Source organism: Saimiri boliviensis, chromosome 12, assembly GCF_048565385.1.
Source record: "Saimiri boliviensis isolate mSaiBol1 chromosome 12, mSaiBol1.pri, whole genome shotgun sequence".
NCBI lineage: Eukaryota > Metazoa > Chordata > Mammalia > Primates > Cebidae > Saimiri > Saimiri boliviensis.
This window is the reverse complement of record NC_133460.1, coordinates 25,557,182-25,582,554: the sequence shown is the minus strand read 5'-3', so window position 1 is coordinate 25,582,554 and position 25,373 is coordinate 25,557,182. Positions and strand designations below refer to the sequence as shown.

General features: G+C 38.1%; 1 protein-coding gene across 3 annotated transcripts in view; it reads right to left on the bottom strand.

Moving 5' to 3' along the window:
- Positions 1 to 333: 333 nt before the first annotated feature.
- PARG (poly(ADP-ribose) glycohydrolase) overlaps positions 334 to 25,373 on the bottom strand; it is a 113,807-nt gene continuing 88,767 nt past the window's right edge. For all 3 annotated transcript variants that reach the window (XM_003929993.4, XM_010340604.3, XM_039477817.2), the window contains 5 exons: positions 23,822 to 23,900; positions 22,199 to 22,307; positions 13,655 to 13,760; positions 1,262 to 1,390; positions 334 to 599 (listed from right to left, as the gene is read on the bottom strand). In XM_003929993.4, the coding sequence (XP_003930042.1) occupies positions 445 to 599; positions 1,262 to 1,390; positions 13,655 to 13,760; positions 22,199 to 22,307; positions 23,822 to 23,900 (578 nt within the window). In that variant the 3' untranslated portion in view covers positions 334 to 444. The remainder of the gene's footprint in view (positions 600 to 1,261; positions 1,391 to 13,654; positions 13,761 to 22,198; positions 22,308 to 23,821; positions 23,901 to 25,373) is intronic.

The window sequence follows — 25,373 nt, the reverse complement described above, 5'->3', positions numbered from 1 at the left end:
GGCTCATAGGGAGATTTTTAGCAAAATCAGTTAAAGAGATTCCTGGATTTCAACTTGTTTCCTGGCCATCACTGGCATCTGCAGGCTGCAGAAGCAACTGGTATAATATATGGGCAGGAAGAAAGAAACCTGACAGAATGAGCACAACCTTTCATGGGATTTCACAAGAGATCTGATGGACAAAAGAAATACGAATCAAAGAATGAAGACTGAAATAGAAGAAAACAGAAACAAAACATATCTAAGTCCACATGAGTCAGGATGGAGGGGGCCTAGATATACCAACTGACAACTGCATACACGTGGAAGAGACTGAGTCCTTGACTACAAATGTGGATTATATACACATTTATATTAACTTAAATCAATTCATATATTACACCTGACAGCTCAAACAGGACATCTCTGGTGGGAGGTGGGAGGAGACGCTATTTGCTTGGCTCCTCAGGTCCCTGTCCTTTGCCCTGGCTGGTCAGTTGTCTCTGCACAGGACTCGATGGCATGGTATATAAATGGATAAAGCTTGATGTCTGGTCCAGGGGTGGAACAGTTTCTGCATTCTTCATTGTAATATCGTAGCAACAGCTTATATACTTCTCCTGTACAGTAAAAGGTCAGACCACAAGCACATTAAGTATGCAATTTAAAAAACCTTAGAAAGAACACTCCAGTTTTATCTTAATCTAAATAGCATATGCTCAGATTTGACTTTTAAAAATACAGGATAAATTTCATATGCCTGTAAGGCTTTCCCAACATAAATTTAAAAAATTGTTTAAACTCTTTCAAGAAAGAAATTCTTAGCTCATGATAACAACAGGCTATACATGGTACATTGTCTATGCATTCTCCTAGAGTTCACGGCAACCCTCGTAATATACTTAGCTTCCAAGGTAGCAAACACACTGGGTGAACGCTGGCAGGTCTGAGAAATAGGACAGTGGGGCTTCTCAGGTCTGAACTTACCCTCATTCATCTCTCCCCTTTAGGTTTTTATATACACAAAAGTAAAAATGAACACTAACTCCAACTTCTTGACCTTACTTTAGTAAGCTGATGTACTCAATCAAGACTATGGATGAAACTTTGCCAGAACAAAAAGACTGCAAATGCTGCCCCTCTGAGAGCTTTGTCCTTCCTGCTCAGAGCCATGCTTTTGTTTCCTTGTACCCACTGTGATTCATCCACATTTAGCAAGTGTTCCCACTGAATGCTGTACAATCCATCTAGATACCAAGTGTCAAGAGTATCTCCTACTTACCAACAGTGAGGTTCCTTTCAGTAAGGAAAGTGTGCATGCTGTAAATGTCTCTCATCAATTCTGAGTCCCCAAAGGTGAAATAAACCACATCTCGTTCAGCTGCAGCAGCTGCCAGTATCTGTATTAAGGCTGAGGCAAAGAGAAAAGACACAGCTGTATCTTGACACTTCCCATCTAGATACCTTTAGCTCTTTCAACCAGATAAGTTATGGCTGGTGTGCCACAGCTTCATCCTAGATTAAGGATTTATAAACCGAACATACACAGTATTAGAAATGGTGAACACAAGACAGGCATAAATCATCTAATTGCGTGGCTTTTCAGATATGTTGCCAAGAATATCATAAAACTACAGAATTCCAACACAGGCACCTTTGCTGAACCACAAATAAAGGAAGCTGCAAACTGTGGGACTAAGGTGATATTTATATTCACTTCTGTTAATCTGGAACTAAAATTCTTGTATTTGCTTACTTGATACAAGTACTACTGTGTCTTATCACACAGCCACAGGCACATTTGGAAGGTTCTTATGTTCTCTTTAATCCCATAACAGGTGTTCTCAAAATGGGCTGGGTAGCATACCTGAATCCCTCCTGCATTCCCACCTCCACTGGTTGCTGCAGCATGGAAGCTGGAGTTCCCGAACACACTAGACACTTTCTGGTGTGTTATAAAAATGAAAAAATAATCAAGATCTACTATCTCCAGGAATCAAAGTTACAAATCACTGGCCCTGAAGTATGTTTCCAAAAATTTAGTTCCCTTACAATCGCAATAGATGGAATTTATTTTAAATAACCACAAAATTAAATATAGTTACAATTAAATGCCCTTTTGCTAGTTGTAGATCTCTTACTTCATAAAAGGGAAGATGGGGATCAAATCAAAATATTAAAGAGGGTTTTTTGTTTGTTTGTTTGTTTGTTTGAGATGGAGTCTCGCTCTGTCACCCAGGCTGGAGTGTAGTGTTGTGATCATGGCTCACTGCAACCTCCGCCTTCTGGGTTCATGCAATTCTCTGCCTCAGCATCCTGAGTAGCTGGGATTATAGGCACCTGCCAACATACCCGGCTAACTTTTGTATTTTTAGTAAAGACAGTTTTACCATGTTGGCCAGGCTGGTCTCGAACTCCTGACCTCAAGTGATCTGCCCGCCTCAGCCTCCCAAAGTGTGGGAGGGGATTACAGGCGTGTACCAATGTGCCTGGCCAAAGAGGGTATATCTTTTTATAGTTTTTATTTTTGAAAGCATGTTAATATTCTACATATTTACAAATTAAAATTAAAATACTAAGAATGGGAATGGGGAGAAGCCTACAATGGAAGGTAAACTAAAACAAATGAGCCTAATTTTAGTTCAAATGAATAACATAACTACACTGAAGAGAAAGGAAGAAAAGGAAGAAAGAAAGAACCCAAGTAACTTACAAAGACAATATAGGACTTACATAAGTCCGTAAGACCATAATATATGGTCTCAGGCCAGAAGGAGAGAACTGCAAACAAATTCCCAACTCTTTTTACGAGGGTTCCTTATCATAGTAGTACAGGTGAAGCAACTCTGAAACTATTTTTAACTGTATTAGAGGAATGAGCAAATGAATAAATGTGTTGATGCTGCTGGGAAATGGTGTCTCACTATGGAAGAAAGGACACACAAAAATGGAATGGAGGAAGACAAAAAAGAACTGTGTGGGGATGGACTGAAATGGAAGGCATTGGTGTATACACTCATGATGTCAAAAATGTGTGTGTGTGTGTGTGTGTGTACATATATACATTTTCTAGCTCTGTCTGCTAAAAGGGCCAAAAGGGAGATACCACAGTAGCAATGAGCACACTCAGCACCCAGATCTTGGTCTCTACTAATCACTGCCCCCAAATAGAACTAGATTGCTCTAAATGTTTAATACTATAGTTTGGACAAGGTAAAAGATGATCTCAAAATATTTTGTTATACCAGAAAGTAAAGAAGTACTCAAATGGATAAAAACCAAAAAACAAACACACACACACACGCACACACACACACACACACACACACACACACACACACCCAGAAAGGCCGGCTCTTGCCCACAGGAGAAAGCCAAAGACTAACTGGTAAGGGTGGAGGGAGTGTTAGAACAGGAACATCCATTCTTTGCAACCATTGTGGTAAAGTCCAGACAAGAGTCATTAACAGATTGAAATCTAGGGAAAATTTTGCCTTTGTCTTCCTAGAGATTGCTTATTAGGTACAAGAGAGAGAAAAAAACGTTAACTCTGCATTGGGGAAACTGGGTAACACCCTGACAGGGTGATCAAAATTAAGATCACCAGTAGTGTCAGATGGCCATGAAGTGCCTCTAGACAGTGTCACTGACACAGCATTTTGATGGAGAATGCATAACCTTAACCTCATCACAAGGAAAAGGCAGACAAACTCAAAGAATGTATTCTTCAAACACATCAATGTCATAAGAGACAAAGAAAGGCAGTGGAACTATTCTCGATTGAAAAGGAGGCTAACAAACATGACAACAATAGGCAGTAGCTGACCCTGGACCCTGTGCTAGAGGGGGAAAAGGCTAGAAAGGGTTTTATTAGGTCATCTGACAAAATGGGAATATAGATGAAAGAGTAAATAAAATATCAGTGTACATTTATGGATTTAATAAATATAATGTGTTTATATAAGAGAATATTTTATTCTTAGGAAACACACATTGAAGTATTTAGGAAAGAGGGCATAGTATATGTAACTTAAGCTCAAATGATTCAGAAAAAAAATTGCATATACGCATATATGTGCGTATACATACATATGCATACAAAAAGGTGTGTATTTTTATTTTTATAAATTTTAAGTTATTTAAAAAATTACATAGGAAGGAAAAAAATTTAAGTTGAACCAGTAAAATCCGATATAGTTGAGTATTTCCTAGATTTGGGAATGAATCTATGACATTATAATATACATAAGATTCTAAAATACCATCAAAGTATGTCCTAATTTCCAAACTAATATTATTGAGTATCCACAGCATGGGAGGTGCCATGACTATGCCTCATTAATCTCAGAGTATTGAAAGTAATTAACTCCAAAATAGAGGTAAGTTTTAATTAAAACTGCTCAACCAACTTATGCATACATTAAAGCTTCAATACACCCGATTTCAAAAGGTTCCTAATTAACCTACACTACACATAAAAATGAGAACTAATGAATCATCATCTTTCTCGACTAAGAAGTACCATTTCTTACCCTTTAGTGAAAATGAAAATTTAGCTTTAAGTATTTACTATTAAAAAAGACAGAGACTCAAAGAAGAGTCTTTTTCATCCTATTTCCTACTAGATCACTAGTCATTTGCCATTTGTGAGAATGAAATATTAATAAAAACATTTAAAATTTATCTCTTTATAGAGTTTATTTTGAGAGAAAAACAAATTTACATTACATTCTTGATTTCACACTCATTTCTATTTGAGTACATACTGTACCATAAGCACGTGTTAAACTAGTGAGGACTGAGAGACAGGAGATCCAAGTTCTATCCTCAGCCTTGTGCCAGCTATCTAGCTCTGTGACTTTAGCCAGTCACTTAATTCTCTTGGCTTCATTTTTCTCAACTACACAATGGAGTTAAATCAGATGCTCCCTAAAGATTCTTTCAGAGTTTAGAAATCCATAATCACTGTTGTAATTGTTTCCCCTCCATTGGATGCTAGATTATAAATACATAAATGAAATTTCCCGAAAGATAATCTTGATCCCAGACACATCAGTAATCACTGACAAAAGTTTATTTTAGATCTCCTTGTCTACAACCCCCAAGATCTTTGCAAATCTCCACAATTATGCTTCATGATTTAAGTAAACTCTCTTGCATCAAAAGTTAGATGAGAATAAATCACAAATCTATTAGAGTATGTGGACTGATTCCAAGTATGCTATAAAAACATCAAATTCTAACTTCAAGCACAACTACGTGCCAAAATAATCACTTAAATTAACCTGCAGGGAGCTTGGTTTTAATTTTCTTTTTGGCATCAATGTTAAGCCATGAAAAAATACAAATAAATATGAATAACATAAAAAAGTAATTCATAGTGTCCTGTTGCAACAAATGGACCAAGTAAAAAATGCGTTAGATGATGGATACTTATACCACAGGTGTGGTATGAGGCCACCAGCATGTAATATTGCTAACAACTGCTAACACTGGGCTCTTACAGCATGTTGAACACTGTTCTAGGAGCTTTACAAATACTACCTTATGATTCCTTACAAAAACTCGACAAGGTTAATTATTATTTCCATATTGAAAATAAAGAAATTTAGGCACCAAAAGGTTAAGTAATTTGTCTCAGGCCACACAGCCAGAAAGTGGTGGAGCTAAGACACCACTCAAGGACACATGCCCTCACCCACTGCTTCCAAGCTGCTGTGGCAATCTACCCAGCTCAACTCCAAGCAGACCTTACCACATGCCAGCAGAGCAACACCTTTATATCGCTTATTCAAATGACTTAAATGCATGCTGTCAAGGAGGCCAAAACAGTACAGATTTGAAAGTATTGTGCACATATTTCTACTGAGCTCACTTTGTGAGCTCTCACACTTTGGGTACCCTGAGAATTCAGCATTGCTCACCAGTCCCAAAAGTATTTCACTTCTTGTTTCTACCACACAGTACTCTCTGAAGCCAACTCTTATTCTCCCATTGGTCTTCTCTGGCTACTGTTTTAAATCTTGACACTCCCCCCTCTCCCACTATGGATGTGCTCAATTTTTGGTCCTCTCACCTGCTTTAAATACACTCTCTCTTCGAGAATGCAGCCACATCACTAGAATGGCAACTCCCAAATCTAGATCCAGATCCAGAGCTTGCAGCCAATACAAAAGCACACAAAGGCTTCAATCCTGGTTTGAATCCTGGCACTACCATTTGCTATCTGTATGACTCTAGGCTAATTTACCTCTCAATGCCCAGCTGTTACCCCTATACAGACAAAAAAGAAAACCTACCTAAATAGGTTGTTGTGTGCTAATACAGGTAAAGAATATATTTAGTACAATTCCTAGAACAGAGCATGCACTCAGTATGTTCTCAACTAATAATTACGACAATAGAATGAACATGTATATTGGTTTTTGAGGAAGATGGGGTCAAACTTTGAATGTTGGTTTTGATACTTGTTAGCTGCTCTCTTGGGACAGGTTTATTAGCTGTCTATAAACCTTGGTTTCCCATTCTTAAAAATAGGGGCAACAAATGGAAGGGTACTTGCACAAACTGTAGGAGAAAATACAGTGATTGTTAAACCTGGTTGATCCCAGCTCCCAGACAATTAAAACAAATTCCTAAAGCCATTTTCCAGTCTATTAACTCAGCAGTATCTATGAAGTACTGACAGAGGTTGAGTATCCCTCATCTGAAATGCATGGGAACAGACTGGTTTTGGATTTGGTTTTTTTTTTTGGTTATATTTTCAAAACCAGTTGAGTATCTCAAATCTGAAAATCTGAAACTAAAATAGTCCAAAGAGCATTACCTTTGAGCATCATGTGCTCAAAAACTTTTGGTAAATTTTTAAGCATTTTGAATTTTGGATTTTCAGATTTGGGATATTTAACCTATAAGAAATATGCACTTGCTCCAGACACCTTTGAATGCACATTATCATAAAACACCTCATTCTTAGCACTGGGGCCATAAAAAAGAATAATACAGAAATGTTAGGAATCTTCCTGAGCAAGGCTGGAAGATACCAAGAGAGTGTGATCTATTCTGGCAAAAGAAACCAAAGTGCGGAGGAGCCTGTGGTAGACAAACTGAGGTGATCTGATTCAATGTTCTATTCTCCTACCTTCCATTTTTGGTTGGAAATCCCCCCCTTCCCCACCTCCATAACCACACTTCCTATAAAACTCAGTCAATGGGCCAGTCTAGGCCAACCACAGCATGGTAGAAAATGACGTATCAGCACTGTCCAGATTTTTTCTAGAGAAACAGTCTGTCTGGAGTTTAACTATCTTGATTCCAAAACTGTAAAATAACTAGTAGAGACATTATTTAAGTTTAATATGAATGGACATAAGGTCTGAAAGAAATTTATTAAAAGTTTCTATATTTCAGAAATATTTTACTTAACATACATATGTCATTGTATGAGGCATCAAGAAATTAGCCTAGAGTCATACAGAGAGCAAGTGGTAGTGCCAGGATTCAAACCAGGATTAAAGCCTTTGTGTGCTTTTATATTGGCTGGAATTGGAAATCCTTTAAATCTCATTGGGGGCATGTCTTGTGTTTATTGATTCCCCTGGCTATGATGATTTGGTCCAAGGGATGAGAAGTAATCCCAGTTGGTAAAAAAAATTCATGGCATTTTTAAACTAAGGAGTCCTCCTTTTTTCTTGGGTCACTGAACTGCAGGGTTGCAAGTCTGGAACTATTTGGTCCTGGTTCCTGCCAAGCAGAGAAAATCTGATGGAGACGTCTAGACGAGAATGAGGCCATTATATTGAAAGAAGCAGGCAGGAAAGAAACCAACACCAACAGGAGGGCCTGATTCTAGAATCGACTCATCCCTGAGGTCAATTCTACCCTGCCTTTCTCAGCCACATCAAGCAACAGTCCCCTTTTAGGTGGAAGGGATAAGCTACATTAGTGTCTCTTTCAACCAAAAGAATCCTAATACAGAGCTTTTTTGGTGGAAGGGAATGAGGGTCTTTCTGAAGTAGTTACCACTGGAGTAGAATCTTACAAAGGACAGAAGTAATTAGCCAGGTACAGACAGACAGTTACAGAAAAATGTGCAAAGCCCAAGATTAATTAAAGGCACACAGAAGCTACTGAAAAAATTTGTTAACTAGAAATTCATTGAGCATATTTATTTGAAAGTCACTTTCAGGTAGTGAAGGTAGAGAATGGGGATACAAAGGAAAACGCAAAAAAAAAAAAAAAAAAAAAGACACCTTTTAATTATAGTAAACTGGCAACGGTATACTTGTTTACAGGTCAGGTAACATATATGGAGGTATCCAAGGGAGAGAATACAGTCATGGGTTCTTAGTTTCTATTCCTGGTTGGGCCAGTAAAGCCCCTCCCTCATCCTTCTTTTCTGCTTATCACTAGAGAGGTAAACTAAAAACCACAGCTTCAGGCTGCTAAGAGCCTAAAACAAAACAAAACAGAACAAAAACAACAAAATAAAGCAAGTTGGACAAACCTGTAAGTAAACACCAAAGGAACTGCTAGGAGAAATTTACAAAAACACAATAGAAGAAGGAATGCTAAAGTACCACTCAATTCCTTCACAAAATAAGCAAGTAAGATCAGAAGGATAGAGAGTCTGACTCAAAAGGTATAGAATCTTACAGCCAGAGTAAGTCTTATACCCTTCAGAGACACCTTTACAAGTGCCAACATGTCTGCAATAATTGACTGTGGTAGGTCATGAAGAGAAGTTCAAGAAACTCCAAAAAGTAGAAATAATATTATCTATTCTTTGATTACAATGCAATAATATTAGACATGAGATAAAAGCAAAATGTTTAACCATTAGAAAATTTTAAGTTATCTCCTAAAACTCTCATGGGTGCCCAGGGTCTGGTGGTACACTTGAGGCAGAAGCCCCCCCACCCAAAAATCTCTGTTGAGACGAGATGTAGAAAGCTTTAAAAAAAAAAAAAAAAAAAAAAAGCTGCTTCTACTCCAACCATGAGAAAAGGCCAAATATTGTAATCTACAAAATTATGACTTCTGAGTTTATAGGAGAGCTGAGTTTTTGAGGCAATCGAAGGGTAATAAGCCCCTCTGAGAAGATAAAATATATGAACTGTTTTATCTTTGAAAATACACAGGAGAAAGAGGTGGTCACCACAAAAACAAGTAGGAATAAATCAGCCAAAACGTCAATGAAATGTTAAAAGGCGAGTATGAACTAGGGGGTCACTTTGGAACAGTTAGGAGCACCAGAAATAAGCAGAGCTTGCACTGACTCAAAAGCTTTCACGTGAGCTTCCTTCCACAAGGTGCTCAGAAAGATGGGGATCAGGCAGGAGGCCATAGGGAGCCCCTTTGGTGGCAAAGCCATGCAGGAGGCCACCAGCTGCTGCTGGAGCCAGGTCCAGAGCCCCTCCATCTCCCCCTAGTCTCTTCTCTCCTAGTTTCTGGCTCTTGGGGCCACTGGCTGCCTGAGGAAAAAGGTTGTTAGTAAACTGTCTACTGAATGAACTAATATATGCAAACTGTTCTCTTAATAGTTGTCAAAATAATATATAATCAAAGCAGTTCAAAACTAATTGTGACACTGGGCATGGTAGCGCATGCCTGCAGTCCCAGCTACTTGGGAGGCTGAAGCAGGGGGTTGAGGCTGTAGTGACCTATGATCACCACATTGCACTCTAGTCTGGGTGACACAATGAGACCTTGTATCTTAAACAAACAAACAACTAAATTGTGGTAAAACACAAAACTCATGTACAATTAAGTAACAAGCACGTCAAAAATATTTTGCCTTCTTTCTTTTGTAATTTTCCTTTTTTGTAAGAGATGTGGTCTAGCTACGTTGCCCAGACTGACCTTGAACTTCAGAGCTCCAGCGATCCTCCCACCTTCCCAGTAGCTGGGACTATAGGCATGTACCATCATGCCCAGCTTAGCCTTATTTCTATTAATAATTAAAGAAATAAAGTTTAAGGATTTATACCTGCCCATGTTACCCACCATGAACACTTTTGCAAAAACTTTTTGTTACAAAAACAATATATGCTCACAATAAAAAAAAATACAGATCAAAAATAAAGTATAATACATCACTGACCAGGTGTGGTGGCTCACAACTGTAATCACAGCACTTTGGGAGGTCAAAGTGGGAAGATCCCTTGAGCTCAGGAGTTTAAGACCAGCCTGGGTGACACAGTGAAACCCCATTTCTACTAAAAATAAAAAATGAAAAAACTCCAACGAAACAAAACAAAAAGAATATCACCTACCAAAGACCAACCATAGTTAATCTTAGCACATAAACAGATAAACATAGAGAACCTCAAATTTGTGTGATATTTTATATTCATAATTTAATTTTAAAATGGTTTATATGACGTACATTGTGTATTTCTCCGATTTGTCAATATTCCAAAACCATCTCCCTGTCAGCAGATACATTTCTAAAATGGTTTTTAAAGGAGGCATAGTATTTTATTGCATAAATGTACCATAATTTCTTTCTTTTTAACATCAAAGTTTTAGTAACCAATTTCCCACTGAAGGACATTATGACTACTTCTAAATTTTTAACGAATATTTAGGCTAATGAAGGGGAGGGAAATGTCACAGTTACTCCAAAATTTAAATCTTAGTGGTTGAGAAAATTAATTATATAATGGAAATCTTTGACTACTACGCTTGATAGTCACCAGAGCAAGCACAGCTGCAGTCTGAAAGGCTTTTAAGCCAGAAAAAAAGAAAAAAAAAAACGAAAAGAAGTGAACACATTTATAAAGCTTTCCGAACTGTCTATCACAAATGACCATGGCTTATAGCAGACCTAGCTTCTGGATTGATGATTTGAATCTAGTCATTCATTTTACTTAAGAGATAGACAGGAAAAAAGTATCTGTCATAAGATCAATAAGCCCAGAGTGAAAAACAGGTTTCCTCAAACATTGAAAACAGCACCATACAGTTTTTGTTTTTGTTTTTGAATTTGAAGAAAATGTAGGTAAAAGTCTTTAGCATAAAGGGACAGGAAAGATCTTTCTAAGCACATCACAACAATGTGAACACATAAAAAGTACCTCAGTAACTTCAGCCTAATAGGTTGAAATAAATGAAGAAAAAGAAAAATGTTTGTAACATGTAACAGTTAAACAAGGTCAGGTACAGTGGCTCATGCCTGTAATCCAGCACTTTGGGAGGCCGAGGCTGGCGAATCACAAGGTCAGGAGTTCGAGATTAGCCTTGCCAACATGCTGAAACCCAGTCTCTACTAAAAATACAAAAATTTAGCTGGGCATAATGGCGGGTGCCTGTAATCCCAGCTATTCGGGTGGCTGGGGCAGGAGAATCGACTGAACCCGGAAGGCGTAAGTTGCAATGAGCCAAGATCGCGCCACTGCATTCCAGCCTGGGCAAATTCTGTCTCAAAAACAAAACAAAACAAAAAACCAACCCCCTCAAAACAGTTAAACAATACTTTTTTAATACACAAAGAGTTATTAAACCAGCCAGTGAAAAAAATCAAACTACTCTCTAAGAGATGAATGGGCAGAAGGCATGAAAAAGCAATCCACGAAACAAATGCCCAATAAACACGAAAACTGCTGAACCTCAGAGAAATCAAAAAGAGTGACAAAGTCCTGTCTTGGTGATGCTACTCATTCGAGGAAGATAATCTGAATTGATATCGCCCTTCAGAGTGCAATTTGCAAGGATCAAAATAAAGTATACATAACCTTTGACTCATTAATCTCACTTCTAGGAATTTAGCTTAAGAAGATAATTATACATAATATATATAATTGTACTAGACACTGTAGTACCGCTTATAACATAATTAAAACAAACTGTGAATGGAGACTCTGTGGAATAAATTATGGTACATATGTGCATACAACAGAATACTGTGTAGCCACTAACAAATGGTGAGTACTCAGTAGATCTACATTTGTTAGTGGTGAAAACCATCCATGAGACTGCATGCAGACTTTCCAAAAGGAAGAGACTGGAGAACAGAACAGAGGGTGTCACCTCATCAATAGTTACACAGATTGCTAAACAGCGATGACCTGAAGGATGGCCACCAAACGCTGACGGTGAATTCTGGTGATTTTTATATATGTCATGGTATTTTTCTGGATTACAAAACACAACAATAAAGGTGTCATTTTAATAAAAATGTTAAGAAGCATTTAACTGATGAGGGGAAAAGCAGTTACATTATGACAGACGCAACTATTCCCAAAGAGATGAATTTTATCTAAATCTAGTTTGGCTATGAAGGCCAGCTGGCTGTTTTATGTCTGCTTTATTGTTTGAGTGTTACTTTTTAACTGTGGTATAACAAAGAATTTTTCTGGCAATCTTGGGTTCCTGGTAGAAGCTTTAAAACCTTTGTTCTGTTAATGAGGCAATTCAGATTGCACTCTTGGGAGTCAGGGAAGGGCAGGAGATCGAGCTCAATCATGTGGCCAATGATTTAATCCACCATGCCTACAGAATGAGACTTCAATGAAATCTTTGGTCACCAAAGGTCAGTGCAGCCTCCTGGCTGGTGCACACACCAGGGATGTTCCGGGAGAGTGGGGTGCCCTGACACTAATAGGAAGGGTCATGGAAGCTCTGCTTTCTCTTCCAGTCTTCGCTTTATATGTCTAGTTTATAATAAAACTGCAATGATAAGGACAGGACTTTTTTTCTGCATTCCGATTGATCGCTGAACCTGAGGTGGGGACATGGGAACCTCTTGGATTGGTAACCAGCAGGATAGAAATGTGGGTGGCCTGGGGATCCCCTGAACCTTGTGAATGTAGTCTGAAGAGGGGGCAGTCTTGTGGACTTTGTCCTTAATAGGCAAGATCTGTAATTACTCCAGGGAGTCAATGCCAGATTTGCAATGCAGTACACCCAGTTGGCGTCAGACCAGTTGGAATGAAATGGAAAAGTAACCATCCTAAGTAATGATATAGTATTATTTTTTATAACTGATACTTTGAAAAGAAAATGTCAATGTAGTAAATGGCCAATAGCTTTGTTGATCAAGTTTGTGAACTTTCTACCACAAACAATAAGAAATGCTTCAGCCTCTTGGGCATCCAGATGCCTCCAATCTGCACCGTTCATGTAGCTCTCCCAGGCTGTGCTCCCCGAGTCCCATGGGCCTCCGCTATAGCACTCATTCCTGTGTACTGCATCGGTCTATGCCTCTCTCTCATACGCTGGACTGTGAATTCCAGAGGAGGCATCGCATCTTCCCCATCTTTGTATTCTCAGAGCCTACCACTGTGCCTACAGAGTAGCAAAGGTGCTATTAATTTTGGTGGATAAATGAGTCAATGAAATAACTCTCCATAAAAATAACTCCGGTGAAGGAAAGTGCCTGAGTGCAAGCTCAGGTTTAAAACTTCAGTCTTTATGTGCTCTTCCCTCCCTGCCAACCTTTCAATATTCAACTAAATACTGTGTCTGGGAGATCAAAGTGATAAGTAACCTCTGAGAGAAATGGTAAATGAAAACAAGAATTCCTTTAAACATAATAGGAAAAAAGAAAATAGTGTTAAATATTCCTTTTCCTTTTCTCTTAGGTTTCTGTGGTCTCTTATGATAGAACATCTGGCTTGAAGAACAGTTTTTTTCATGGTCAGAGTGCTTTTATCCTTCTCTGCAACTTACTCACCTTTTAACCTGGCATCACCTCCAAAGGCACCACAGCCCCAGTTTCCTGTGGCCACTGCAGAAAGATTCTCTGAAGAAACTCCAGGTCGAAGAAATCCACAGTAAGCCTGCAGGATAAAAGAAATATCAAAGCCTGTGAGTACCTAGACACTAACAGTGTTTCTGACTGATGCTCTAGGATTAGTATCCATTATCAAGCTTATGTTCAATTTCTCATTTTTTTTCCTTAAGGGACAAAGTAGAGGGAAAAACAAAGAGCTCAATCATGTCGCCAATGATTTAATCAATCATGCTACAGCATGAGACTTCAATGAAGTCTTTGGTCACCAAAGGTTTTTTTCATAAAAATAAACCATGAAACTGAAATTAAACCTCATTCAGTGTTTAGATCAATAATCATGCAAAGGAAGAGACTAAGAAATAATAAATTCTATTATTTATGTATTTGGATGCTACGCAAATAAAATCCCTCAAACCAATACAGGTCCCAATTTCTTTTTCCAATTCAAACAAACAGAAATGGAAGTAGCAGAGCTATTTCAAGAACTAATATATAAACTTATAAACTATAATCCTAGTGACAAACTACTAGGAAAAACCACCAGGAAAGGCACTTGTTAGAACAGTTTTCTATTTCTTTAAGGCTTTAATCACTAGTTTTTTCCTCAGGCAAAGGGTCACTATTAATGCCGTCTCAGCATCATCTCTCTGAGTTATGGCGACTAGATTAATAAATGTGCTTCCTGCTACTGAAATGCTTAATAAAGAGCAAGCAACTATCTATAGAAGGGATTCCTATACTTGGTTATGAAATAACCCTTAAGATGCCTTTCAGCTCTGTGATTCTCTGGTTTCTTTCTCTGTTTTAAGCTAGAATATTTAAAATTTTGCCAGTAATCTGAGAAAAATACAATATATTCTGAGGATGCTGGCTAAGTATTAATTAAGTAAACAGCTCATTTTCTTTTTTTTCTTTTTTCTTTTTTTTGAGACGGAGTTTCGCTCTTGTTACCCAGGCTGGAGTGCAATGGCGTGATCTCGGCTCACCGCAACCTCCGCCTCCTGGGTTCAGGCAATTCTCCTGCCTCAGCCTCCTGAGTAGCTGGGATTACAGGCACGCACCACCATGCCCAGCTACTTTTTTTGTATTTTTAGTAGAGACGGGGTTTCACCATGTTGACCAGGATGGTCTCGATCTCTTGACCTCATGATCCACCCACCTCGGCCTCCCAAAGTGCTGGGATTCCAGGCTTGAGCCACTGCGCCCCGCCTTAACAGCTCATTTTCTATATGAGAAGACCATTGTGTAAGATCCCAGAGTTCCTAATTTCCACTTCTTTGTGTCAGCTACTTGATCTTCCTGCCTTCTTTCTACATTCTTAGTTTTCTGAAGTGATCTGACTGTAACAGGTTTAATGTAACTGCAAAGCAAGACTCTCCTGCATTCTCAAGTTCCAAACAAAGCCTAAAATATAGCTTACACATAATAGCAAATACAGTTAAAAGAATGATCTTGACAAATGTTCTCAGAGAAAAACAAAGGATAAAGAAAGATGCTTCTATGAAACCCACACATAGAAATACAGTAAATTGTTCTCTGAAGTTTCCACAAAGGTATAAAAATTTATTTTACACAGTGTCTGGAAGGATTAACAAGGCTATTCCTTCCATACCCTCCTAGACTGTAAATCTTGACAGATATTAATTATAAGTTGGCACCAGATCATTATTCAACACTGTGGTATGGAGCTTACACAAGCAGTCACAAATTACCTGCATAGTCAGATGCATGGAGCTTCTGAAAATCTCTTCTAGGTCAAAAAAATCTGAGAGCTCCATTTTTTTTTAATAGGCTTTTGAAAGATAGTCTGTGTCATTAAACGAACAAGGTAGAGAACAAACCCTCTGGAAGAATAAATGTAACTGCAGCTTTGTCTCCTGTCAGATTTTTCTAACAGGCCTAGAGAGAAGGAGGTTTCCTCAGACTCCTAGTTCATGTCTCTGTTTTATACTATCAGAATGGTCTTAGTTTCTTTCTTACTGCTGTCTCTAAATAACTGAGTTAACTGTACTTCAATGTGCAAAAATAGCTTAGTGAAACTAAGGCCTAACAATTGAGAATTTGAAACATTTAAATTATTAGACACAAAATCTACTATATATTATCCAATTTTCATGGAAAATTATCAATCTTGAAAAATGGACATTAAAAACAAACAATGAAACTGAAATTAAAACTCATTCAGTGTTTAGATCAAATCTTTAAAAGCTCATGGCTGTGACCCCAGCACTTTGGGAGGCTGAAGTGGGAGAATCACTTGAGCTCTGGAGTTTGAGACTAGCCTGGGCAATATGACTAGAACTTTGTCTTTACAAAACAAAAAAATTAGCCAGGTGTAGTGGCGCATGTCTGTGGTCTCAGCTACTTGGGAGGCTGAAGTGGGAGAACTGCTTGAGCCCAAGAGGTCTACGCTGCAGTAAGCCATGATCGTGCCTCTGTACTCCAGCCTGGGTGATAGTGAGATTCTATCCCCCCACCCCTGCCATGAAAAAATGTTAAATAGACAGAAATTAAATGATAAAATTACACAGAATTTAGAATAACTGGTTACAATGATTAAATACAAAATTATTTTATTCTGTTAAGAACCAAGCATTTGTAAGGTCAGAAGTAAGACAGCAGTAGTATGCTGCCCTGAGCCCTCTTTGGAAAGTCAGCCCAGGCTTCTCCATTCTCTAGGAAGAAGGATGCATGAAGTGCTGGATACCAGGGCAGAGCCTTGAATCAGGGGACCTTTCCTTGTATGGGTAGGAATTGAACTCCTATGGTAAAGAAACAAAGATCAGATAAGGATAGAGACATCAAAAGAGTTGCCAAGTTCTCACTCCACACAAAAAGGAACTAGGAGTTCTCAAGAGCTCTATATTGGCAAATGTACCCAGAAAAAGAGTACTTGAAAAGACTGATCAGAGCTGCAAGAGTTAAAGAAAGCCAGTTTGAACTCTGGCCATACCCAGACCTGATATTCTGCAATGACAGAGCAATTTATTTTTACTAATAAACAACTCAGAAGTGGGAAAAGAAAAAGGAAGCACTGAGACTCCAGGATAGTAAATAGAAGACACCAATGAACGACAGTATCTTGGAATGAGTTTTGATGGGAAGGGAAGAAGACAGAAAACATAAGGCTAATTCGGGAGTCCTGAAGGTTGCAAAGGGATGTGCTGAGAAGCAAGATGAAAACATTAGTACCTAGAGTTAAAAACTAGAGACCAACCAGGAAATGGTTATGATAGAGATGTAGAAAAGAAGTAAAGAAAATGGAAAAGAGACCAAAACAAAACTGGTGTAAGAGTCTACAGGCCCAAAATGAGGCCCAGGAAAGAGATGGTATCCAGGATAATAGTCTGGCACAAATATGCACCCACACACTTTAGTAAGATCTTTGGCTTCAATATCCATTTTAGCAGGACCAAGCAGATAGACAGTTGTGTGCTGCATACTGATGTTGCAGTCAACAACAAAGCACAAACACAATGATGGTCCCATAAGATTATAATACCATATTTTTGTAGTACCTGTCCTACGTTTAAGACACAAATGCTTACCACTGCATCACAACTGCCTATAGTATTCAGTACAGTAACATACGATACTGGTTTGCAGTCTAGGAGCAATAGGCCACACGATCTAACCTAGGTGGGTAGTAGGCTATATGCTCTGTGACATGTGCAAAGTGACTACTTCTCAGAACATATCTCCATCTTTAAGTGATGCATGATTTTACTTAAATGATGTTTTTCATTATTATGTAAATACATTATTCTATTTGCTAAAATAATAATTTAATAATTATTGTTCCTAAAGAGTTGCTCAGTTATATAAAGTCAATCTACTATGCTTAACTTAATACACAGTGGATATTGATACTGATTTCCTGAGGTTTTTAGTGTTCTGTGATTTCTTATGATTTTTTTTTTTTTTTTTTTGAGACAAGTCTTGCTTTGTTGCCCAGGCTGGAGTGCAGTGGTGCGATTCCAGCTCACTGCAACCTCTACCTCCCAGGTTTCAAGCAATTCTCCTGCCTCAGCCTCCCAAGTAGCTAGGATTACACTTTATCTTTAAAACAATTATAACATTCATATATTGTTTTTGCTATTTTAAAATGCAATATAAAAAAGTATGCAGATCTTAGTTTCCTCATACGTAAAATCCAAGACTGGGTTACATATTTAATGGTTATTATGATTCTATATATTGGGAAACTTAAGGGAAAACTCACTACAAATGATACATTTTGAATATTCTTGAAAAGTAAAATGACACATATTTTATGAAAAGATTCTAAGTGCTCAGATGCTGAACTTCTACAAATACCAGCAGCAAATATTGATGGGTTTGTTATCAAGCTTTGGTTTAATAACAGTCCTATTCCAAATATGGTGGTGGATAATAACAAAAACATCAATAAACAGATCATTTTTTAAAAAATGGCAAATAGGGATGATTTCCATCTCTTCACTTTGTTCAATTCAGATCCAGAAAGTTCCAAAAAACGTATTCATTAGTTAATCCTACCTAAAATCCTACCTAACATGGCAAATACAACTTTTCACAGGTGATTTCTTTCTTCCCTTGCAGAACTATTTGCCACTTTTACAAGCTGAAGTCATAAATCTTTCTAACCCTAAGATAATTATCCTTTAGAATGTCTTCTGGCTGATCTCTCACAGGATTAAACATTGCTTCACAGTTTCAGTTAGATAAAAGGACACTGGTTTTCTCCTTCAAAAACCAACTCTACTTGCAGGTCACAATGTGAGTCCAATAAGACCACTGGAGCCTGGATGGACCAGACCTTTCCAGAGTCCTGGAAAGCCCTTCTTAGGATTGGTGTTTCAATTATTAACTGGTGAGTAATGCTTTAAAGTAGCAAACAAGTCCCCAGAGGTCAGAGATCCATACTGAATTCTGACGGTGAAAACTGGTCTTAGCTTTGTTGTTTTATTTAGAAAAATGTGAGTTTTTTTTTCTTTTCCTCCTCTTTGGCATGCATACACACACACACACACACACACACACACACACGTAGAATTGTGCAAGTTATATCTAAAGTGATTTAACATAGACTTCTGCTCTAAAACAAAGTTTACAAAACATGAGATATAAAACATTGGGCCAGGTGTGGTGGCTCATGCCTATAATCCCAGCACTTTGGGAGGCCGAGGTGGGCAGATCACAAGGTCAAAAGGTCAACACAATACTGGCCAACATAGTGAAACCCTGTCTCTACTAAAAATACAAAAATTAGCTGGGCGCGATGATGTGCACCTGTAGTCCCCGTTACTTGGGAGGCTGAGGCAGGAGAATCGCTTTAACCTGGGAGAGGGAGGTTGCAGTGAGCTGAGATTGTTTCACTGTACTCCAGCCTGGTGACAGAGCGAGACTCCGTCTTAAAAAAAAGATTTGAAGTCAGGGGAACCTGGATTTGAGCACTGGTTTGGTCACTGCCCAGCTATGTGACGTGGCCTGGGACAAATTACTCAACTTCCTAAGACTCAGTTCACTGTCTCTAAATTAGAGACAAGAAAAATAAATTGGACACTGCATTTAAAGCATTAAGTAGAATGCCTCATTCAGAGTAAGCAATCATTTGATGGCAAGAATTACTTTTACTATTGTTATCTGTATAATTTGAAAAAAATGCCACCTGCATTTAACTGAAAATAATCTTTTATGAGTTATAAATTAGACTTTATTACCTATTGACACGAATAATGGTAGGCTGAAAATAAATTCAGAATGGCATCACTATACATTAAAAATTAACCCATCTGCTTCATATGGCTTCACCTGTCCCAAATTTGATTTGACATTGAAATTACTAGGCTTTATTCAGCACTTGAAGAATATTTAGGAAATGTCTAACAATTTGTGACATATTGAGTGATTTAAGATAATGTACTTATGTAACTTCTAAAATATTTATCTCAAAAACCTATATTAACATTGTCTAAGAAGTTATTTAATCATTAATCAAGTCATTTCACAAAATATCTTTGAGACTTCTATAAGGCAGTGTGACCAACCCCCGTCAACTCCCAATGAAATACAACTCCTGTCGCCAGATTTCTTAAAGACTCATTCTTTGTACAAAATGCACCTCATAAGGATCTATATTATAAAAATAAACGGTCTTCCATGTTGCCAATACTTACAACTAACCTAACCTATTCACATATATCTTTAAAATTTCTGGTGTCTTTGAGGACAGGCAAATTGAGGGTTGGTGATATACAAATAAGTGCAGAGAGAATCAACTGAACATGCGCAATTTAAAAAAAGATTTATTTATGCCCAAAGTCACCTTCTTAAAAAGATCATAATTGAAGATAACTTCTAAAAGTGAGTGATCTAGTTCTCACAGGAAAGAATATGTGGGAGTAGGATTTATTCATAAAAAAGGGAACCTTTCAGTTTGTATTAATGTATAACTGTGGCTAAACACATTTTGGTTCTACTTTCCTTTTCATATCTTTCTCTTCAAATTACCCACTGCTTATATAAATGTCCCCTTGACCATGTGACAAATTCACATACACATGTTTAGGTAGGTAACACCTGTTGAAAATTTAAAGATAAATCTTACTTTACTCGATATACTCTATCATAAAAAGATCTGACATTGGGGATGACTGCTCTAAGGCAAGAGTCTGTAACAGTGAAAATAGGCTTACATTGAAAATGTATCCAGTTCTTAGTAAAAGTTACTCTTCAGGCAGGGCATGGTGGCTCATGCCTATAATCCCAGCACTGTGGGAGGCCGAGGCAGGGCAGATTGCTTGAGTCCAGGAGTTTGAGATTGGGCTGGGCAATATAGTGAAACCAGGTCTCTCCAAAAAAGAAAAACTGGCCGGGTGTGGTGGTGAGTGCCTGTACTCCCAGCTATTCAGGAGGCTGAGATGGAAAGATCACATGAACCCAGAGAGTTTGAAAGCCTGCAGCGAGCTGTGATTGCACATGCCACTGCACTCCTGCCTGGGCAACAAGGACCCTGTCTCCTCACCCCCCAAAAAAAAGATACTCTTCAGAATCAGGTAGGAGAGAATTTTTTTTTTTTTTGAGATGGAGTTTCACTCTTGTTACCCAGGCTGGAGTGCAACGGCGCAATCTCGGCTCACTGTAACCTCCACCTCCTGGGTTCAGGCAATTCTCCTGCCTCAGCCTCCTGAGTAGCTGGGATTACAGGCACGTGCCACCATGCCCAGCCGATTTTTTTATATTTTTAGTAGAGACGGGGTTTCACCATGTTGACCAGGATGGTCTCGATCTCTTGACCTCGTGATCCACCTGCCTCGGCCTCCCAAAGTGCTGGGATTACACGCTTGAGCCACTGCACCCGGCGAATTTTTTTTTAGAATTACTGATACACCAAAGGCCAGTCATTCTGGATAGTTTTTCTGAGAAAGTACATTTTACTTTTATTTTTAAAAAATGATGCTTGTTACTTAAGTTCAACTTTAAAATCCAGTGCATTATTCTTCAAACATTTTATAAAATTTGAGAACTCTAAACATTAAAATAATTTAACAAATTACACATACGAGAACATGTTCAACAATAAGATTCTTCCAAATGGATCAGTATATAAGATACCTAATTATGTTCAAAATATCTACTAAGTTGTAAGTGTAGTAAAAGTCTGTCTAGATCACTGCTGTTATTCTCAGAAGTCTGTGTAGGAACTGGCACACCATGTGTAGCCATGTAAAAACCACAAGCCTCATTATCCTAATAATCTCATAACTAAATCCTACTCATGGGAGTGAAACAATGATTTTCAGAATTGGGTCAGTCTCCTTGGCTATATGAATAAGAAAATCTTTGCCAAGTGAGTAATATGAGGAACTAAAGAAAATCTCTGCTGTTTTGGGAAGTCCCAAAATCTAGAAAATATAATCAGCACTCTATTGTGTAACAGAGTTTATTTATTATGGCTGCCAAAACTAAAGATCTGAACAACAGATATGGTTTATTTTTATATTTCTGTAATACAAAAAAAAAAAAATGAACATAGTATGCAGCACTAAGTATTGCACAAAATAATAGATCCCATCATAAATCTTACCTAAAATAGAATAACATTTGACTTGGCTTTTTCAGTTTTTCTGTTTTAACTCTGATAGCATACTTTGTAGAGGAAATGTCATTGGGCAGGTCTGAGAAAAAATTTTCAGAGCTCATTCATTTCTACATGGTTTTACAATGATAATGTTCCATAGCAGCTAAGGTACTTGATGAGATAAATACATGTGTGGGGTTTAAAACCAAGCAACAGCCTATCTGGCAACCTTAGCTGTTAATCAAACAATTACAAAATGGAAAGTACATCTTGTACAAGCTGACAGAGCCATTAAATCAGGAGAGCTGTGGGCAGACATACTGACACTGCAAGAATTACCAGAAAGCATTAATTTCAGCATTAATAAAATGGCAGTAAATAGATGACAGCTGCCAGATGAACTAAGAAATAAGGTTACTGGCCTTGTTAAGCTCGCGTCTCATTTTCTCAGGCACAAACTGATCGAGGTAGCGTCTGAAGTGAAGAGCATCAATGGCAACGATCTCAGTGCAGCGCCGCTGCCAGTCGTCCCTGGGACAGGATGAAAAGAGGAGAAAGATAAGGAACAGGAGCGATTTTATATAGCTCAAATAAAATCCTCTCAGGGGTCAGGTTGCCAAGAGTTTAGCTGTGTTAAAATATTAAAAACAAACAAACCAGTGTCTTCAGGTCTCAGCAAAACAGCAGGGAAGGAAACACCCTTTATTTCTGGATTGAGGCATATACAGTGTGCAGTATCAGCCATTAAAAAGTAAAATGAAAAATTACCCAGAGACAACACAATGACACCATGTAAGCAGGTACATCATTTATAGTAAGTCTCAGAAGTCTTTTAAAGGATCTGGGGGTAACCAAAAGGAATTTAGTTCTTTGTTTTCCTCTAAAGACATGGTATTTGCATCTTGACAAAAGCTCATTCCTCCTTTGCTTTGAGAGATCTGTTCTAAGTCACTGGGGTTGTAACATCACCATATATTGTCCAAAAAATAATTCTAAGAAGTGTTACAAAAATGTGAAATAATTCAGTACAGCATTCTACCTACTGTGCTCAACTGCTGACTGTGAGAAACTATTTTTAAAATAACAGAGACATCAAAGCAGAAAATAACATGTTGCCTGTGGAAACAGAAAGGACTGGTCGAGATGATAATTTTGAAAACATGTAAAATCCCAAATATTTAATCTCTTTATAAACTTGCATATACACTGCTATGCCATTTCTATTGTCGGTTTTCACACTGAAAACCAGCATAGAAATTTTCATGCTGGTTTGTAAATCATTATCACGAATAAATATCTATATAGATGTTTGTTGCAACCACATATTTTAAACAAACTAAAGAGAAGGAAAGCAGAGGACGAACTTGAGACATTACAAAGAATAAATTTGTGGCATGTGGGCAAAAGCCGATTCTTTCTGCCACAATGGCTTTCTCATCAAACAACAAACAAAACAAAAGAAAACAAAAAACTCCACAAGCTATCAGGTAGCATTTCTGCAAAATTTTATCTCTGGTAAACTAGAAGCAAGAATGTCAAAGTGGAAGGCTCTGTTTCAAGAAGAAACAGGAGTTATGAGCAGCAAAGCCCACTGAAGGTTCTGCCATCAACTGGTTTGTGGCATTAGGTCAACTTCCCAACATAGGTTTCCTCTGTCTACCTAATTTCACAGAAAAATTAAAGGTAACTTAAGCTGGTCAAAGGCTTTAAGCTCTAATTGAACCTATTCTAATCAGATTTAAGCATGGAATTGAACTTCCAGGGCTTCTGACTGTAGCTCAGAGGTAAAGAACTGGAGAGAATTCTGCCCCTCTTTGTCTTTGCTTTAGACTTTCAGTTTTATCTTCTCTGTTCTTCCCTTCGATACAGAGAGATGGTAATAGTGTTCTAACTGCCAATGAACCTGTAATGCTGATTCCTTTCTTTGTTTTTTTTTTTTAAGTTCACTTGCTAAAATAAGGGTAGAGGGAGTAAGAGTGTATCAGGGTCAAGACCCCATTCCTTTGCTTTTAGCCATGCAATTCTGAAGACAGAAACAGACTCACCTTTCACTCCCATCTTCATGGCTCCGGGCCCAACGATATGTCTCAGCATAGCCTGTGTATTCACTGTACTGTTCAGTACCTGAAACAAATGATCTGTCACTATTAACTTCACATTCAGTGGCAAAAACATCCCACCTAACATAACATGGCAAGGATCACTTCTATTTGGCACAATACCAAAGGTCTCCCCAGCCAGTGCGGTAAGGCAAGAAAAGAAACAAAAAGGCATAAAGAATGTAAAAAAAAAAAAAAAAAAAAAAAAGTCAAACTGTCCCTATTTGTAGATGTCATGATTGTTTACATAAGAAATCCTAAGGAATAATTGAAATAAAGAGACCACGTGCGGTGGCTCACACCTGTAATCCCAGCACTTTGGGAGGCTGAGCAGGTGGATCACATGAGGTCAGAAATTCAAGACTAGCCTGGCCAATATGGTAAAACCCCATCTCTAATAAAAATACAAAAGTTAGCTGGGTGTAGTTGTGTGCGCCTGTAATCCCAGACACTAGTGGGGCAGAGGCAGGAGAACTGCTTGAAGCCAGAAGGCAGAGGTTGCAGTGAGCTGAGATCATGTCACTGCACTCCAGCCTGGGAAGAAGGGGAGGAACAAAGTAAAGAAGAAAAGGAGGGAAGGAAAAAAAGAAGGAAGGGAGGAAGGGAGGGAAGGAGGGAAATTAAAATAAGGAAAAAGTATATGAGTAAACTTAGTAAGATCAAGGGTATCTCTATGAACTAGCAGCAAACCATGGGAAAAGAAACATTTATTAAAAATCCACTACCCATAATGTCAAAAACCATAAAACATCTAGGAGTAAACGTAACAACAAAGAAGACACTACTGGCCAGGCACAGTCGCTCATGCCTGTAATCCTAGCTAGCACTTTGAGAGACCGAGGTGGTGAATCACCTGAGGTCCAGGAGTTCGAGACCAGCATGGCCAACATGGTGAAACTCCCTCTACTAAAAATACAAAAATTAGCCGGGTGTGGTGATGCCTGTCTGTAATCCCGGCTACTCGGGAGGCTGAGATAGGAGAATCGCTTGAACCCAGGAGGCAGAGGTTACAGTGAGCAGAGATCGTGCCACTTCACTCCAGCCTGGACTGGAGTGAAGTGCACTGGAGTGAAAGACTTCATCTTAAAAAAAAAATAAAAAAAAAAAGATGACACTCCTGAGAAAAAGAAAACTTAAGCAAATGGAGAGATATACTATGCTTGAGATAGAAAACTCAATATTGTTACAATGTTAATTTTTGATATAAAGATTCACATTAATCTTAAATAATGCAAGTAGACTTTAAAAAATAATAATTAAGGTGATTTAAAAATTAAAATACATGGAAATACAAAGAACCCAGAATGAACAACAACAACAACAACAAAAATTGAAAAAACAAGAAAATTGGAGCACTCAACAACCTAAGCTGAACACTTACTTAGTCTTGGCTTTCAGAAAGACCAAGAAGTCAATGGAATTAAGTAGACTCCATAAGTACATCCACACTTGTATAGTCAACTGATTTTCAACAAAGATGCTAAAATAATCCACCAGA